This window comes from Equus caballus, chromosome 11 (assembly GCF_041296265.1).
Source record: "Equus caballus isolate H_3958 breed thoroughbred chromosome 11, TB-T2T, whole genome shotgun sequence".
In the NCBI taxonomy this organism is placed as follows: Eukaryota; Metazoa; Chordata; class Mammalia; order Perissodactyla; family Equidae; genus Equus; species Equus caballus.
In genome coordinates, this window is record NC_091694.1 from 32571700 (window position 1) to 32589573 (window position 17874).

The window sequence follows — 17874 nt, forward strand, 5'->3', positions numbered from 1 at the left end:
AGAAGAGCAGAAGGGGAGAGGTCAGCTTGGGTCCTCTGGGTGAGAAGTGAGCACGGGACTCCACCCATGCACAGGACGTGTGTTTCGGTGGCTTAACGCGCTGTGGCTGGGGGTCTCATTGCGAAGATGAAGCTGCTCCTGACCCTGGCAGGTGTCCTAGCTGCACTCATCCTGGCCCAGCTCTGTGAGGGCACTGCCCCAGGTAATAGCCCCTTGGGCGGCCCAGGAGGAGGGCAATGGAGGGGGAAGAACTTGGGTGTGGGGGGCCTGCAGCTCCCCTGGACCCTGAGTTCCCTTCCCTCTGAACAGCCTCCCCCAGGGCAGTGGAGACCTCGGTCCTTCGGGGCTGCATAACAGAGGCCAAGTTGCTGGTGGATGCGGCCTACAATCAGACTCAGAGGAGGTAGGTCTGGGTCTGAGGACTGCATGGGCCTGAGAGGGTAGATGAGGCAGGATGGGCTCCAGCCAAGGTCACCTCACCCATCATCCTGCCCCTGGGCGCCATGGGGCAGTGCCACGTGTGTAGAGAGCCTCCCTCCCATCCATCATTCTGTCTGCTTAAACTGTCCTGACTGCCTGCCGCCGGCCTGGGGATCTGCTGGGTGAGTCTGCTTCCTTTCTCCAGCCCTCATCCCTCCTCTCCTGGGCAGCATGAAGCAGCGCCTTCGCAGTGGATTGGCCAGCCCCATGGACCTGCTCTCCTACTTCAAACGACCAGCAGCGGCCACCAGGACAGTCGTTCGGGCTGCCGATTATATGCATGTGGCCTTGGGGCTGCTGGAGGAGAAGTTACAACTCCAGGGGTCCAGATCCTTCAATGTCACTGGTACTGTGCTCCCTACTGAGCCCCCAGGGCCTTCCCTAGCCTGGGAGTGGAAGGAAGCCAGGAGGGGGAGGCAGGGTACACAGCCTTGGGGTGTTGGGAGGGGAGAGGTAAAGGGATGAGAGATACTGAGCAGACAAGCTCAGGAAGGAGCTAGAATCCTGGGTCCAGGCCCCTATTCACCTCCCCCCCCAAGATGTGCTAACAGAACCCCAGCTGCGGCTGCTGTCCCAGGCCACTGGCTGTGCTCTCCAGGACCAGGCCGAGAAGTGCAGTAACAAATATCGCACCATCACCGGGAGATGCAACAACAAGTGGGTGCCAGGGCCTGCGCCTGACCTGGGGGGTGCCTCCCTTCCCTCATCCACCCTTCCCTACACGCTGAGTGGTCTCAAGGCCCAGAACTCTGCTGACTTGAGCCCACCTACTGCTTCAGGAAGAGACCCTGGCTGGGGGCCTCCAATCAGCCCCTGGCTCGCTGGCTGCCAGCTGAGTATGAGGATAGGCTGTCGCTCCCCTTCGGCTGGACCCCCGGCAAGAAGCGCAATGGCTTCCCCCTCCCTCTTGTGAGTCAGGGCTGAGGGTCTGGAGGATGCTCCTTCTCTTCTAAACACGGGAGTCAAAGTGGAGCCCAGAGTCAGCCAGACAGGGCTCAAATCTAGGCTCTACCACTGGCCGGCTGTGTGACTTTGGGCAGGCAATACAGCTGAGTCTCAGTTTCCTCATCTGTAAGATGGCAGTAAAACCTACCTCATATTGCCGATGTGAATATTAAATAAGGTCCCTCCTATAAACATCCACATCGGATGCGGTCTATTAGCGCTAGCTCTTACAGTATTGTTTTTTCTGAAAGAATTACTGTCAAAGTATCTTGCTAAATATAAAGAGCTACACACCTTCATCTAGCTATGTCTGCCAATCTAAATGACAACGTTTACCAGCTTATCAATTTTCTATTCATATGTCAATATAACAATCCATCACCTACATCTATCAATATCTACTTATTAATTTTTCTTCCATTGATCCTTCCATCTATCTATCCAATTCTCTCTATAGTTATCCACCACCTAGCAACCGGTCCGTGCATCTATCGATCAGTTCTATCGTCTAGTTACCCACTAGTCTATGAATTGATTTATCCATTTGATCTATTTACCTCTCTGGAAGAGCTGGTGTGGTCTCAGCCAGCCAACCTAGCACCCCCACCTTTCTCTTTACCCCTGGAATCCTCATGAGCCAAGCCAGAGACCATCTTTCTAGGAATGACAGCCACACAGGAGGTGGGACAAAATAGGAAAGGGGAGGGGAGGTCAGGAGAGGAGGAGAGATTTTGTTAACTCCAGCAGGGGCCATCTGCTGGCTCCTGAGTTCCGGGTTGGCCCCAACACCTTGCAGGGTCTGGGAGCCCATGCCCTACAGTGACCTATCTCCCCTCCAGGTCCGGGCCGTCTCCAACCAGATCGTGCGCTTCCCCAGTGAGAGGCTGACTTCCGACAGGGGCCGGGCCCTCATGTTCATGCAGTGGGGCCAGTTCATTGACCACGACTTGGACTTCTCCCCTGAGTCCCCAGCCAGAGTGGCCTTCACTGCGGGCGTCGACTGTGAGAAGACCTGCGCCCAGCTGCCCCCCTGCTTCCCCATCAAGGTACCCTCAGCCAACCTCCCAGGCCCCGGTGCAGCCTCCACCCCAGGGCTGACAGCTGGGAGTAGCGATGTGGAAGACTAAAACACCATCCTCAAGGAGCTGTCTGTGATGCTGGAGTATCAGGCAGAGATAAGAGGCACAGCCTGAAACACACCCCTGGTTCTGTGCGTCTTTGAGGGGTGGGAGTGCAACCTGCCAGGAGGTTCAGTGCAGGCTCCAGGGAAGGGAAAGCAATCGGACTGGCCTTGACCCATGGGTCTGATTCTCACAGGGGAAGCCACTGAGCTGCTGCTTTTGGAAGCCTTTAGGGCCTCTTTGCTCTTGCCCTTCTCTCTTTCCTGGGAAAGTCCAAGGGCCCTGCAGCTCCCGCCAAATCCTGGGATTGGGTGTGAGCACAGTGCTCTCCTTCAGGCTGAGAGGCAAGGGTGGTGTGAAACACTAGGGAAGAAAAAATGGACTCCAGCGAGCAGAGGGGACAGAGAGGGGCCATACACGCACACACTCTGACATGCACACCCTCACTCACACTCAAGAGGCAGGGCGACATTCATGGGGCGTGACATGTGAGGGCCCGTGGCTGGCTCCTCCCTGTTGCAACCCTATCCATTCCTCAAGCTCTGGTTCACGGGCGCCTCCTCCAGGGAGCCTTCCCATATCTTCCTATTCTATCTTTAGCTTTTGGCTTTTAGATCAAGCACAGCAAATGGCACCTCAATCTAGGGTGATAGTCTCCATATGTGTGGCTGTTTTCCCTGAAAGGCTGGCTTCCTGTACCCTGTACTGGGTCTCATTGACCTTCACAGTGTCCAAAGCACGAGCACAGAGAGGCGCTTAGGAAATATCCATCAAATTGAATGGACTGAAAGGAGCACAGGCCTAATCGACAGGAGATCTAGGTTCTAACCCCTCCTCTCCTGATAACTGTTTGCTACTTCCCTTCTCTGAGCCTCAGTTTCCCCACCTGTAAAATGAGGATCTAAGGCCTCATCCATTTCTAACCTTCCATGACTCTATGGCACAAAGTGCTGTGGATGCGCAGGTTGACCTGGTGAGCAGTATGAGTCTGGGTGAGTCAAGGAGGGCTTCCTGGAGGAGGGGAGTTTTCAGCAAGGTTTTAAAGCAGGTGGGGGATGACCAAGAAGAGTGAGCTTTCTTTCTAGGGGCCCCAGTCTCACTGGCTCCTCTTCCACCTCAGATCCCACGCAATGACCCTCGCATCAAGAACCAGAGTGACTGTATCCCTTTCTTCCGCTCGGCACCCGCATGCCCCCAAAACAAGAACAAAGTCCGAAACCAGATCAACGCTCTCACCTCTTTTGTGGATGCCAGCATGGTGTACGGCAGCGAGGTCTCCCTTGCCCAGCGGCTCCGCAACCAAACCAACTACTTTGGGCTGCTGGCTGTCAACCAACAGTTCCGTGACAATGGCCGGGACCTGCTGCCCTTCGACAATATGCGCAACGACCCCTGTCGCCTCACCAACCGCAATGCGCGCATCCCCTGTTTCTTGGCAGGTCAGACTCGGGGTTCTGGGTTGGGAAGCCACGGCGGGCTGTGACGTGGATGTATGGCCTCAGACCTCAATATTAGACACACCATAGCACAGACCTGTGGTAGTCGTCATGGAATCAGTAAGCGGGAAGGAGTCCCTTTGCAAACGCCCTGTGTGTGGCCAGCGATCACCGCTTGCCTCTCCCCAGTGATAGGGAGCTCAGGCCTATACAGTGCAATGGTCCATCTGTAGCAGCGCTGACTGTTACAAAGGTCTCCCTCATTTAGAGCCAACATCCACTTATTGCTCTTCTTCATGCTTCTGGAACTTCAGAGAAGAAGCTATCTCTCTTTCACACAGTAATAGCCTGTTTAATGACCCAAATATTTCTCTTCTCTGGGCTAAATTCCCTTAGGTTTTTATGTGCCCTCTCTCTTGCCTCACTAGACACTGTTATCTGGTACCTTCCTCTGGATGCCTGATGTCAACTCTCCTGGGGCCTTTGCCCCATGTGCTGGTTATAATGATAATGGTCATTGTTTCTGGTTATTTATGACATTTAAAGGCGCCATCTCTAATCCTTACAGCAGCCCTGGAAGGAGGGCATTTTTATCACCTTCGTCTGACAGACGAGAAACTGAGGCTGGGGGAAGATAACTAATGTGCTCAGAGCACAGATTTCAGGTGGCAGAGTCCACAGTGGGCACTCAAGTCAGCGTAGTGTCCGGTCTGTGACCTTCCCACTCGACTCCACCGCTTTCTTCTCAGGGAGTTGGCTCCAGCCGCCTTTCCTAAGGATTGTGTATTTCTTTGCTCCTGGCAAGAGCAGCGTGCACCTTCACGAGAGGTCTACTAAAAAGTAGATTAAATATGACTTTGTACAAAAGGGTTTAGTTCAAGCCGGCAAATGACTGTGTGTAGGGCCCACCTTTGGGACTTGACTTTCCTTCCCGGCCTCGAGGGGAAGGTTTGCTACAGGGACGGGCTCTGCCCAACTCTCTTTCCCTTTCCCTTGGACTCCCTGGGGAGAGCAGCACGACACTAAGTCCAAAGCTGGGGGCAGGTCCGGCCCTCGGCAGAGGACGTGCAGACGGATGCAGTTCACAGGGCACGGGGGCTCACAGTCCCGAAGTCAAGGTTCCGAGAATCACCCAGCTCCCTCCGCCAGCCTTGGATCTGGTCATCTTACAGAGTGGAATCATTAGGCAAAGATTTTCCCTCCCCGTGCTTTTCCACCTCATCCAAACCTGTTCCAGTCACTTCAGGATCCAAGACCCTGTTGTCCTCCCCGTCCTGGCCCGCTGTGCGGGGGAGGAGGGTGGCGGTCAGTGGCACCTCACAGCACAGCTGAGGAAATGGAGGTCCAGTGAGGGCCAGGAATTTGGCCCAGGTCACAAAGTCCTCAGAGCTCTGACTGCCTTAGTAGAAAGCCATTCTCTGGGAAGGTCTATGATGACTCTAAACTTGGGGTTTTCCAGGTGACTCCCGATCAACTGAAACCCCCAAACTGGCAGCGCTGCACACTCTCTTTATGCGAGAGCACAACCGGCTGGCTACCGAGCTGAGACGCCTGAATCCCCGGTGGACCGGGGACAAGCTGTACCAGGAGGCTCGGAAGATCGTGGGGGCCATGGTCCAGGTAGAGAGCCCTGGGTCCCAGCATCACCTAGAAGACAATCTGGCAAGAGAAGCCACCTGAAGGAGTGGCTCCCACCTTCCTTAACACACCCTCAGGGAGGTGCCTCAAGTCAGCTAAGTCTGGGAGACTGAGGGTGTACCTGATATCTGGCCTGTACCCCCATCACTGTGTGACCCTGTTCACATCACTCAGCCTCTCTGGGCTTCAGTATCTCCATCAGCCAACAGGAAAGTAATGTTGCCACATTTGACATGATGACAATAAAGAATTAAATGTCTGAGCAGCCCTTCAAAAGGCAAGAGGCCTGTCCAAATGCCAGGGAGGAGGGTGGGCGGCCACTGAGGTAACGTTCCTCCTATGTGTCCTCTTCCAGATCATCACCTACCGAGACTTTCTGCCCCTGGTTCTGGGCAAGGCCCGGGCCAGGAAAACCCTGGGGCCCTATCGGGGGTACTGCTCCAACGTGGACCCCCGTGTGGCCAATGTTTTCACCCTGGCCTTCCGCTTTGGCCACACCATGCTCCAGCCCTTCATGTTCCGCTTGGACAGCCAGTACCGGGCCTCAGCACCCAACTCGCGTGTCCCGCTTAGCTCCGCCTTCTTTGCCAGCTGGCGAATCGTGCATGAAGGTAACCAGGTTTTCCAGAGGCAGATGGGAGTGGGAGTAGGGCCCAGCTTAGTGCCAGGAGGCAGGCTGCTGCTCAGGCCACTGCTAACCATCTCCCCAGGACAGTGAAAACAAGGAAGGTGCCACCAAGACCCTCAGTCATGGGCCTCCCAGCTCCTGAGATTAGAGGATTTCCAAAAGGGGAGGAGATGGATGTCAGAATGGTGGCTTGTGGGCCTGAAAGGAGCTTGCCTTCCACGCCTTCTTTAAGAAGTGGGGGTGACTTCTTTCCCCGCCAGCTCCAACTCCCTTCATGTCCACCCAGGCCCCTGTTTCCTGATACAAACTTTGTAGAATATAAGCGAGTGTCTTGTCCAGGTCTGAGCTAGCCTGGCACCATGTGATGATCCAAGGGGCTTCCCAGAGACTAGTCCAATCTGTGCTGCTCATATTCCCCGCCACCAGGTGGCATCGACCCCATCCTCCGAGGCCTCATGGCTACCCCTGCCAAGCTGAACCGCCAAGATTCCATGTTAGTGGATGAACTCCGGGAGAGGCTATTTCGGCAAGTGAGAAGAATCGGGCTGGACCTGGCAGCTCTCAACATGCAACGCAGCCGGGACCATGGCCTCCCAGGTGAGAGGGCTGCCTGCCCCTCCCAGGCTTCACCTGGACCAGGGCTGCTGTTGGGGGTGGGTGGGTGCGGGTTTCAGAGAGGGCCCTGGGCGCCTCCTTTCTGCCTGGGACTGTGTACAGGATGTGCTGTGTTCAGAGGCACACAAGGCCAAGGTTGATGCAGTAAAGCATCCCTGGGACCACCTTTTTGCTGTCCCTCCACGTCTTCTCCATCCACTGTAGGGTCTCTAGCTTTAGGTTCACAACAGGACCAGGACTTGGACACAGGAGCTGACAAAGGAGATCAGGACATTCCGAGTAGAGAAAAGCAGTAGATTTAAAAGGTAGAGATTAACTGCTCCATTCACCGTCAACCTGGCAAGTTCCAAGGAGGAGGAGTAAAGGTCCAGGGATATAGAAACTGGCTCCTGCTCCAAATGGAGAAAGACACAGAGCCCGAGAGGCAGGGAACAGGTGGGGTAAAATTAAGACTGCCTTGGCTGTTTGGTGAGGACATAAAAAGACTTTATCCCACGAAAGAAGAAAAACTAGGCACTTTGCTAGGAACTTTCATGGATATTAACTCATCTAGTCCTCCCAACGACCTTGAGAAACAGCTGTTACAGCCATTTCCAGAGATGAGAAAATAAGATCAGAGACATCTAGCAATTTGCCCAAGGCCACACAACAAGGAAGTAGTAAAATCTGCTTCAAGTTCAAATGTTCTCCTTTCTTCCCCCTGTTCAGGCCACAGTGTTAGGGGTAGCCTTTGGCCACTGCCTTGCTCCTCTCTGCCTCTCCCCACCTCCCACTTCCCTGTCTAAATACAACCTGAAGCCCCACCCGCCTTGGCTCACCTTTGGCCGTGTATAACGGAGCGGGGGGATTTCAACTGCACCTAACACAGCACCTGGTGGGCACACTGCGGGCACTCAAGAACCTGAATTTCTTTCCTCCCCTCCACTTGGGTGCTCCTGAAGGCTAAAGAGGCGAGGGCGCCCCCTGCTGGAGAACTGAGATTGCTAGCCACCCAAGTTGCTACAGTGAATTTCTGTTCCCTCCAAGCTGTCCCAGAAATATTTTCCTGATACTAGCTCCTGCAGTCTCCTCCAGTCCCTTCCCAAGTTCAATACTTAATTAGGAATTGGAAGACCTAGTTTGAACTCCACTTAATAGTGGGGTGATCTTGGAAAACTCATGGTTGCTCAAGCTCAACAAATATCCATTGATAAAATGGAGATTACGAAGTGCCCCACAAAGGTGTTGTGAGGATCCTGAGAGAGAATCACACAACACTTAGTACAGTACATGATGTGATTTCCCTTTGTTCAGCTGGGAGATGGGGTTTGTGAGTGGTTGTTCAATGGACGGTGTTGGGCTGGTGTTTCTTCAGGTTACGGCAAAGCTATCTCCTACCTTGCTGGTCCCTGCCACATCGTATGGCTTGGTTCTGGTGTGGGATCCTGAGAGCTGAGACATCAGTGTGGCTAGTCTTTGGAAGTCTGAGTAGGGGAAAAAATTTTTAAACAGCTTTATTCAGATATAGTCATATCATATCATAAACTTTACCCGTATGAAGTACACAATTCCATGATTCGAGTATATTTAGAGCTGTTCATCAATCACCAAATTTAATATTAGAACATAATAACAGTCACTCCCCATCCCCACCCCAGCCCCTGACAATCACTGATCTACTTTCCATCTCTACACATTTGCCTATTCTGGATCTTTCATATAAACAGAATCAGACAGCATATGGTCCTTTTCTGAGTAGATGAACTTTACCCATGCTCTTCATTTCTAGTTTTTTTCACTCATTTATTTACTCATTCATTCATTCTACAAACCTATTGAGTCTTGTATATTCCGGGTACTGTCTTATTTGTCCCTAATTAATGCACATGAGCCCAATAATACTATCATTGCGGTTATGAGTGTGGGGTTACAACAGCTTTTTACATTAGGACTCTCTCTCAGTTCGATGCACACAAAGCACGGTTGTCTGCTCACGTTGAAAATGAGCGGGCGGTGGCCTGCTCTTCGGAAGGCTCAGGGCCACTTTTGCAGCAGGGATCTTGTTCTGCCTAGTATTGCCTACCACAGGGTTCTCTCAGGAGAGAGTGTGGAGAGAAGCAGAAGCTAATGCGCGGTGGGCAGAGGTGAGACTGAAACTGCTTCTGCCCCCTTGCCCTACAGGATACAATGCCTGGAGGCGCTTCTGCAGGCTCTCCCAGCCCCGGAATCTGGCTCAGCTTAGCCGGGTGCTGAAAAACCAGGCTTTGGCAAGGAAGTTCCTGAATCTGTATGGGACACCTGACAACATTGACATCTGGGTTGGGGCCATCGCAGAACCTCTTCTGCCAGGGGCCCGAGTGGGGCCTCTTCTGGCTTGTCTCTTTGAGAACCAGTTCAGAAGAGCCCGAGATGGGGACAGGTAAGAGACTCTACCTTAAAGAGACCAGCCCCAGAGGCAGGGCAGAAAAGCACTAGCATTTCAAGACTCGACAACAGGGGAAGGTACTCTTTTTAGCTTCATCTCTTCCAAGTTCACAGGACCTGAGACCAGGAGGCTCCTCCCTGGAGAGCTTGGTCAGAGGGAGAGAGACCACTGACCCAGGCAAGGCTGATAATCGCCTGAGCTGAAGGCACCTTTAACCCAGGAGATAGACCTGTCAGCCTCGCTGTTCCAGGCTAGCAGATCCCAGAAAATATGGCAGAATGGGCTAAATCTGGTTTTCCTCCAGTAAGCTTGTGGTTTAAGACCTGACTCCCTATTGGATTTGGCATTTACCTACGTTCAAATCCAGCCCTGACCACTTAAACTACTTTGCATTTAACGCCAGGCCATTTACTTGATCCCAGAACCTGTTTCTTCATTTATAAAATGGGAATAATACCTATTTTGCAGGAGTTTTGGAGAAGTGAACGAAACAGTGTATGTAAAGTAGCCAGCACACAGCAGGTGCTCGTTATATGTTAACTCTCCCCAACCTTCACCCACGTCTCTTGACTCTCTTGGTAGGTTCTGGTGGCAGAAACGGGGTGTTTTCACCAAGAGACAGCGCAAGGCCCTGAGACGGGTTTCCTTGTCTCGAATTGTGTGTGACAATACCGGGATCACCACCGTTTCGAGGCACATCTTCAAGGCCAACACCCACCCCCGGGGCTTTGTGAGCTGCAGGAGCATCCCCAAGTTGGACCTGTCAGCCTGGCGAGGCAAATGAGGCTCGGCAGGTAAGAGGAGGCCCTCCTTCCACAGCCCTGGGCTGGGTCGGGCCCTCACATCCCTCCCTGCAGGGGACAGCTGACTCCTCTTAGGCCTCTAAGCAGAGACAACAGAATTTGTCACTAGGGACAGGGAACTCCTTCCTAGTGGCTTTCCTGTATGCTAGCTTCTGGGCTGACAGTTAATCCCGGGGCCTAGGCCTTTGGGGGGGACAATTAAGAAGTGCCAAACTAACCTCAGCTTAGTCATCAACACCCTAAAACAGCCCCATTTCTTGATACCCAGCAAGTTCCTCACTTGCCCACTTCTCCTGCTTCCACAGGAGTCCACGCCAAGCCTCCAATCTTGGAGACAAGGGGACCTACAGAAGACCACAAGCCCACCTTCTCCCCCATATCTTGCTGACGCTTTTGCTGGCTACAGAAAGCTGGTTCTTTGGCTGGGAGTGACAGCTGGTGCTCCCAGCAGCAAGGAGTCCTCCCGCCTTGGGAGCTTCTTAGCTATTAGGTCATGCATCAGCTCCAGGTGTAAGGACTTGTGAGCCAAGCAAGGCGGTCTAGAGGCCCTCATCTGAGAATAGTCATCTGGAGGGTTTCCAGCCCCTATCTCCTATTTCCCAGCTTGTCCCTGACCCCTGCCCATGACTGGGAGGCCACATGGTCCCAGCCTCTAGCCACCTCACAATCTTTCTCTGGAGCCTGCAGGCTGGGAAGCACACTCTGCTTCTACCAATAAAGCACTGCTAAGGGCACACACTGGTTTTTGCACTGGGCTGGGGAGGGCATGACCCTAGTCCCGTGCTTTGTTCCAGATGTTTAAGAGGAGGGCTGCCAAGACACAGCTGGCACTAACCTCTAAGCCTCTCTTGGGGGCTGAGTTAAGAGCATCAAAAGAAACGCTCGGGAGTAGGAAAAGGGGAAGGGCAGGAGCGTTAGGGCCTCCAGCATTGAGGCTATCTCAGACATGCCAGCAGGCTGAGCAGACAAACAGCCAACAGAACGTCAGTCAGTATAAAAGGTGTTTATGTAGAAAAAACACAATAAAAGATACCACCCTGCTAGCAGAAAGGACTGCGCACTACCTTTAGCCTTCATTTACTCCAAAAATAAGGTATATCTCAAACGCAATAAGCCCCACGCAGTAGGATGAGGCTACTCTGGAAAGAGGATGCTGAGCCTCCTGGGCCAGGAATTTAAGATCTCGCACACCTTCCTTCTTCTTTCTTGAGCCTCCATTTGTAAAAAGGGTTGTGGAGCATAAGGTACCTGCAGCCCTCTGCAACTGAGACTGAGATGAGACAGAAAAGAGGCTGTGTCAAGGACAGAACTAACTATGGGGTTACCCCAAACTCGTGTCAAACCAAAAAGCCTGCCTTGTTGTGATGCCCACTTGCAGTAGTTGAAATATGAAGATGGGGACCATATGGGGGGCACAGGGTCTCTGGTTTATTGCCACCTGGCAGGGAGAAGACCCTGCTGAAGACTAGGCAGAGGCGTCAGCCTGGGACTTTCTTAGCAGGTCAAAGTGGTCTCTAATCAGAAGGATGAAGAGGCAGGAGGGCACCGGCCTTAGATGGCGCTTGGCTTGTCCTCTTGCACGGAGGGCCGGGGCTGCAGCGAGCTAGGAGACCGTGCTCCCGAGGGGCCCACTAGGCCCTGGGGAAGCCTTTCTCGGGCCTCCTGCATGCGGCGCCGGGCTCGACGGAAGGCCTCTGCAAGGGAAGCGAATACAGCAGTCAGCTACTGATGTGGCGAGGAGCGTGGCCCATGCTGACCCTGGGTGGCAGCTGGGGAAAGAGGGGAACGTACCCAGCACACTGTGAATAGAACTCTGCTGGCTGAATCCTTCCAGACGGTCCAACACACTCCGCATCCTTTTCCGGAGGGAACTCGACTCCATGAAGGCCCTGCAGGGGAGCCCGCTACGTGGCCACGGCTGCTCTCTGGCCCTCAGGGATAAGCAGCCCCGAGGCAGAGGGCCAGGGTGACTCACCTGGACTGCTGCAGACAGTGCAAACGGAAGGTGACACTGCCTGTGGTCTCTGTGCGGAGTCCAAAGCGGCTCAGACGCTCCCCCTGTGGCACGCAGTTAGCATCAGCTTTCTGTGGTTTCTAGACCCCAGGCACCATGCCGGCCTCCTCCTGTTCTTATTCCCATTCTTGGGGAGAACAGTTGTTGGGGAAACCACTTTCCAGGACCCAGACTCCATCACCTCAAGGCTAACACTGGGCTCCCAACTGTAAATCAGGGAACATTCCAACTTCATTTGAGAATAAGCAGTCTCACAGGCTGCCTGCCAATCCTCCTCACCTCCGACGACTGAGGCCTCACTGATGGGCTGGAAGGAGGGGCCAGTTATTCTGATGGGGATCAAGGGAAATGTCTAAGTATACTATTTTCCAAAGATCTCCTAGGATAGCAGAGTAGACATTTGCACCTAGGTCAAGATGTGGCCATGACTTCCAGCTTAAGCCACAGGAAGAAAGAGGCTAAATAACAATGAAGCAATGAACAAGGGACCTTAACTCAGACCCCACCTTCTACAGAAGAGATAGGAACACAAGTTCCCAGCATGAAGTCTCCACAGAGACAAAAGTCACCTTGAAGGTTCCTGGTATCCGCACGTAGGAGATGTCCTCCAGTTCCAGAGAACCGCCGATGAAAAACCTCCTCAGCTCAGCCACGGTGCCAAGCTCCATGGGTCTCCACGTGGAGACCGTCAGGGTGTGTGAGCCTGTGCACGATGAGAACGGTGCCAGGGCCAGAAAGGGCCTGTGGTCCCTCACTGACTCTCCAGCAATGACACAGTCCTAGCCACCAGTAAAACACCTGGTCTGGTGACGACCTGACCTCTGGCGAAGGTTATCATGGCAGTTTAGGGCACCTGTTTGGACATCAGTGGGACAGACATTCAAATCTCAGCTCTGCCAGTTCTCACCTGTATACCAGGACAAGTTTCTTAACCTCTCCGAGCCTCATTCTCCTCACCTAGTAAAATGGAAATAGTAACACCTATACCTCACAAAGTGGGTGGGAAAATTAAAGAAGAAGCACTTAGCACAATGCCTGGTACACAACAGAAGATAACGGCTATTATTTCAAAATGAACGCTGATTCATTCACTACACATATGCTGAAAGCTCATTTCGCAAGGCAGCCTCTCCCTGAGGGCCGCAAGTCAAATCAGAGGAGCGTGGAGCAGCTATCAGGGACGCCCAGGCTGCTCAACTTCGCAGTTAGTGGGAATTTCACTCAGCTGTCTCTAATGGAGGGGGAAAAATGCCTCAAAAGGGGCAAGGAATCTTGTAAGAGAAATGCTTCTAATTCCTAATTATCCCTACTTCTCACTGGAAGTGGCTGAATCTTTTGGAAGTGTTAATCTTGTTCCCAGGAGCCAGGGCATGTGGGCCACATGAAGGGCAGGGACAAGAGGTCACCTGGGGTGGCAGGCAGCACCACAGCCCCGTAGCCTTCCACACGATACCTCTGCCAGAAGTCCAGTGAGAGGACCTCGCAGTAGAGCACAGGCCACTCCGGGAGAGCATCTGTGCGAGGGAGAGAAGCAGCCAGGTCATAGGAGGCCTTCACCAAGAGAGGGCACGGCGTGAGGAGACCGAAGGCCTAGGATCCACTGCTGAGCCACTCACCAGCAGATTCGTCCTCGTGGAGGAAGGAGGCCTCAAATGTGAACGGGTAGGAGAAGTAAGCCACCTTGTCCTAAAAAGGAGGAGTGTTATTTCATACTCAGTGTCATGGGGTGGGCAAGGCCTCTCTTGGAATTCGTTCTCCCTGTGGCCAATGTCAAGAACACCTTTACAAGAAAAAAAGAAAAACTATCAGCCCAGGTAGGAAATAAGAGGCTGAGAGGTGAAGGGACCCCGCAAATCAAGCTGCTACCATTCTCAAAAAGGCAGAGAGAGGAGCCTGGACCAGGTGGTGCTGCAGAGCCCGCAGAGAAGGGCCAGGCCCAACTCTGGAATTCTCCCCAGAGGGCATGGCTGCCAGGCCAATAAATCTTCAGATGCCACCCCAGGAACAGAGTCCTATTTCCTTCTAGGTAGCCCCTCTCGCTGTCCATACCATTCCCAGGGACTTGGTCACACAGGTCTGTGTTATTCCTGAGAGCTGCTGGAACGCTGGGCTTGACCAGTCTGAAAGCCAAAGACCAGATATAGTGAGTTTACCTGGGAGGAGAGCAAGTAGTTGGGGAAAAAAACAAAGTTCCTTTAGCCATTCATTCACTCATTCATTCATTTAACTTTACTGAGTGTCTGCTATGTGCTATGACCAGCCATTAGGATATTTTGGTGACCAGATAGAAAAGATCCCTGTCTCTCATGGAGCTAACATTCTAATAGGGGCAGACAGACAACAAACCAACCACAAGAGGCTATCAGGTAGTGATAAATCCTATACTAAAAATAAGCTGAGGAAGGGACTGAGTAACCTGGAGGCTCATTTAGAGTGAGTGGTGAGGAAGACTTCTCAGAGGTGACACTTAGGCTGAGACCTAAACTCAAGAAGAACCAGTCATGCAAAGATACAACAGAAAGAGCTTCAGACAAAGGAAATGGTCCTCAAAAGGCCCTATGGTGTAAAAGAACTCGGCGTGTTCAAGAGCAGAAAGAGAGTATGGCTGGAACGTTGCAAGGGAGAGAAAGGCAGGGCCAGCTCCTTCAGGGCTTGGAGTTTGGATTTTACTCTAAGTGCAAGGGGAAGCCGTGGGAGTTGTAAGCTCAAGAGATATACAGCTGGTGTACATCTCTAAGGCTCACTTTGGCTGTCGTGTATATGGCAAATGAACTGTAAGAGGGAGCAAGAGAGGAAGCAACAGGCTAAGCTAGAAACTTAATGCACTGGCCTAGGCAAGAGATGACGGTGGCTTGGGACAGGGTGCTCAAGACAACAGACAATTCAGGACATCTCTTGAAGACAGAGCTGACAGGAATTGCTGATGGAATGACTGGCTGTAGGGAGCCAGAGAAAGTGAAGAAACAAGGACGTCTCCTAGGTTTTTGGCATCAGTAACTAAGTGGCTGACATTGCCATTCTGCTAAATGGGGAAAATCATGAGGACAGGTTTGAAAGAAGAGGGAGAATCAAGAGTTCCTTTGGTCATGTTAAGCAGAAATGACAAAGAGGTAACTGGCTATGAGTCTGGAGTTCAAGGGGGAGGCCAAGGCCAGAGATAGAAATCTGGGAGTCTGAGACATATAAACAGTATTCAAGCCATGGGATGGATGAGACCACCCAGAAAAACTGTAGAGAGAGTAACAGAAGGCCCAGGCCCAGCTTTGGATATTCTAATAGTTTAAGATCAACAGAAGATAAGGAATCAGCCAAGGAGGCTAGTGAGCCACCAAGGAAAGAGAAGAGAGGAGCGTGGAGCCAGAAGCCAAGAGTTTCAGTGAGGAAAAGTAAGCCACATGAAATGCTTCTGAGAGGCCAAATAAGGTGAAAGCAGAAAAGTCACTATAGGATTTGACAACTTGGAAGTGATCTATGACCTTGAAAAGAGGAGTAACAGTTTTAGTAGGAGTGGGGAAGGAAGCCTTACCAAATGCCTCTAGAAAACTGTCAGAATGGATATAAAAAAGACAGACAAGGAATATTACTTACTAGAAGTTGGCAACTCCACAAAGAAGTGGACGTAGAGATTGTCATACTCATAGCCTTGGGCTGAAACTAAGAAAACAGGAAACTATTTCAGCTTATTCTCCTATCACCCTTAGCACCCAACCCAATCCTGAAGAGCCTACACACTTCTGAAAGCAAGTCCCTCAAGGGCCAGGAACACTGTGTTTCCAGAAAAGACTCGTGACTGAGTTTCCCATGTACTTCAGACAACCCAAGGCCTCCACTGAGGGAGGTGGAATACTTTACAGCTGTATGTGGGCACTTGCCCGAGCATCAAGAGATCTCTGTCTGGGCAAGACACTTACCTACCTCTCCATTCACAAAGAGCCGGAGGGCACCTGGGACAGTCTAAGGGAGAGAGAAGTGGGGAAAGATCAGGAGGTCTGGAAGGAAGCAGCACGTCTCCCCCAGCCTGTCCACAAATCCCCAGAAGACCTGACCCTGGATGTCAGATCTGGGTGTGTCACTGTCGCACGTCCTCCCCACCCTGCCACTTCTCCACAGATCAGTTTCCTTCATGTCTAAAATTTGTACAGTAGGAAAAAAGTAAATAATTGAAATGGAAGGGAAGGCAACACAGTATGGGAAATTTACAAGAATGGCCAAGGGAAGCAAAAACAGCTGCCCCTTGGTGTACAGTGGGAAGCTGCAGACCCCGTTCCCTTTAGATGGCTGAGGTCAAGAAACAAGGGAGTTTCCTTTGTTAATTATTTGTGTATCTATCTTATCTAACTTTTAAAACTGAACATATGTTGCTAATGCAATATAAAAATATTGAAAGTTAATTTTTTTGGGGGGGGGAGATCACTGGGTAATTTTATCCCTGTTTCAGATCTAGAAACAAAACTCCTGGAGTGAGGGAAGACAAAGAACAGGACCACAGGATAACTGACAAACTATTTCGCTTTGTTTTTTAAAAGCTAAACTATTTGACAACCAGAAATGACGCCCCTTCTCTCTCTATGGGGCACTTACAAAAAACAGCCACATGAAGAGTGCGGAAGACTTTTTCATCTTTATATTTATTTTCAAAATTAACTATAAAGTAATACGTGAGTGCATTACCATTGATAAAAATTCAAAACTACCTAAGTTTAGAGAATAAAGGTAGAAATCTCTCTCACCACCCAATACCCATCTACCATCTCCCAATCCCACCCCTCCCAGAGAAAACCACCGACAGCACGTGTGCACCCTTTCAGACCATTTTCTGTACACTAACAGTTCTATATCTATATACAATGTTTTAAAACACATAAGGATTATAATCTGTACACTATCGTTTGACTTCCTTTTTACACTGAAGAGTATGTCTTAGGACCTTTGCGAGAGGCACTATTACTCAGCCACAGTCAGAATGCTCCGGCTAAGCCCAGCTCACGGTGCTGCAAGAAGCCAAGCTACTCACCATCTCGAAGTCAGTGCCCACGAGGCTATTGAGATACTCCTTGTGCCGGCCATAAAGCTGAGGGAACAAACCAAACCAAGACTCAAGATGCGATCCCCGCCAGACCAGGTTCAGTCTGAATGGGAGGGAGAGAAGCAGTACTGGGGAATGCCACAGAGAGCTGGAGGCCTATGCATCACCCCAGCCACTGACGTTTTAAAGTGAAGCACTGAGGCTCTGGAATCCGCTGGTCTGGGACTTGCTCTTACAGTTCTTGCTCTTACAGGCTACGTGACCTTGGGCAGACTGCTTAGCTTCTCAACCTCAATTTCTCATATATAAAATGGTAAAAATAAAAGCATTCACTTCAAAGGGTTGTTGTACGGTCTAAATGAAATAAAGTATGCGACGTGCCTACCACAGAGCATGGTAAATGCTCAAATAAATGGTCATTGTTATTATTATTGTTATATTATGATCAAAAGCTTGTGTCTGATATGTCAGCAATGCTTCCTAAGTCAAGAGGGCCATTAACAGCAGACCTTGCAAGTGCTGACATCAACCTCAGACACGGTCTCAGCTCCCAGGCACTGAGGCTCATCCCTTTGGTACTTGGAGTGAACGAGCTCTTACATCCTTGAACACACGCTGTTCCCGCTCCTCCTCCTCCGGCTGTGCGAGGGAGGACACGTTGTCAATCGTATACTTCCACAGCTCCTGTTTCTCCCCCTCGGTCTCGATTCTGTAAGGTCAAAGCCACAAAAAGACCAACTCTGAAAATAAGAGATGGGTCCCCC

The 17874-nt window shown here is 51.5% G+C and overlaps 2 protein-coding genes across 6 annotated transcripts in view; one reads left to right on the forward strand and one right to left on the reverse strand.

Annotated features, from left to right (window-relative positions):
- On the forward strand, window positions 1–11123 carry EPX (eosinophil peroxidase). The gene is made up of 13 exons (XM_005597510.4): window positions 1–202; window positions 310–403; window positions 651–826; window positions 1020–1137; window positions 1260–1389; window positions 2265–2471; window positions 3667–3985; window positions 5442–5602; window positions 5976–6231; window positions 6675–6845; window positions 9024–9261; window positions 9850–10061; window positions 10376–11123. Exons 1-12 carry the CDS (start codon window positions 127–129, stop codon window positions 10049–10051), a joined length of 2148 nt encoding a protein of 715 aa, XP_005597567.1. The 5' UTR covers window positions 1–126; the 3' UTR covers window positions 10052–10061; window positions 10376–11123.
- MKS1 (MKS transition zone complex subunit 1) overlaps window positions 11058–17874 on the reverse strand; it is an 11711-nt gene continuing 4894 nt past the window's right edge. The window contains exons 8-19 of one of the 5 annotated variants that reach the window (XR_011423240.1): window positions 17711–17819; window positions 17099–17155; window positions 15996–16038; window positions 15673–15738; window positions 14134–14204; window positions 13701–13770; window positions 13491–13598; window positions 12654–12787; window positions 12046–12128; window positions 11862–11959; window positions 11426–11764; window positions 11058–11340 (exon numbers count right to left, since the gene is read on the reverse strand). Coding sequence is in view for 3 of the 5 variants with exons in the window: in XM_001503683.7 (XP_001503733.1) it covers window positions 11622–11764; window positions 11862–11959; window positions 12046–12128; window positions 12654–12787; window positions 13491–13598; window positions 13701–13770; window positions 14134–14204; window positions 15673–15738; window positions 15996–16038; window positions 17099–17155; window positions 17711–17819 (982 nt within the window). In the remaining 2 variants the exon portion in view is untranslated. The other 4 variants (XR_011423241.1, XM_001503683.7, XM_070227467.1 and 1 more) reach the window with 4 other exon arrangements.

Excerpts from the sequence above, each read along its gene's own strand:
- EPX (XM_005597510.4), top strand. The coding sequence starts at position 127 with ATGAAGCTGCTCCTGACCCTGGCAGGTGTCCTAGCTGCACTCATCCTG. Across the intron at positions 827-1,019 it reads CAGATCCTTCAATGTCACTG|ATGTGCTAACAGAACCCCAG; the intron begins GTACTGTGCTCC and ends TCCCCCCCCAAG. Across the intron at positions 2,472-3,666 it reads CCCCCTGCTTCCCCATCAAG|ATCCCACGCAATGACCCTCG; the intron begins GTACCCTCAGCC and ends CTTCCACCTCAG.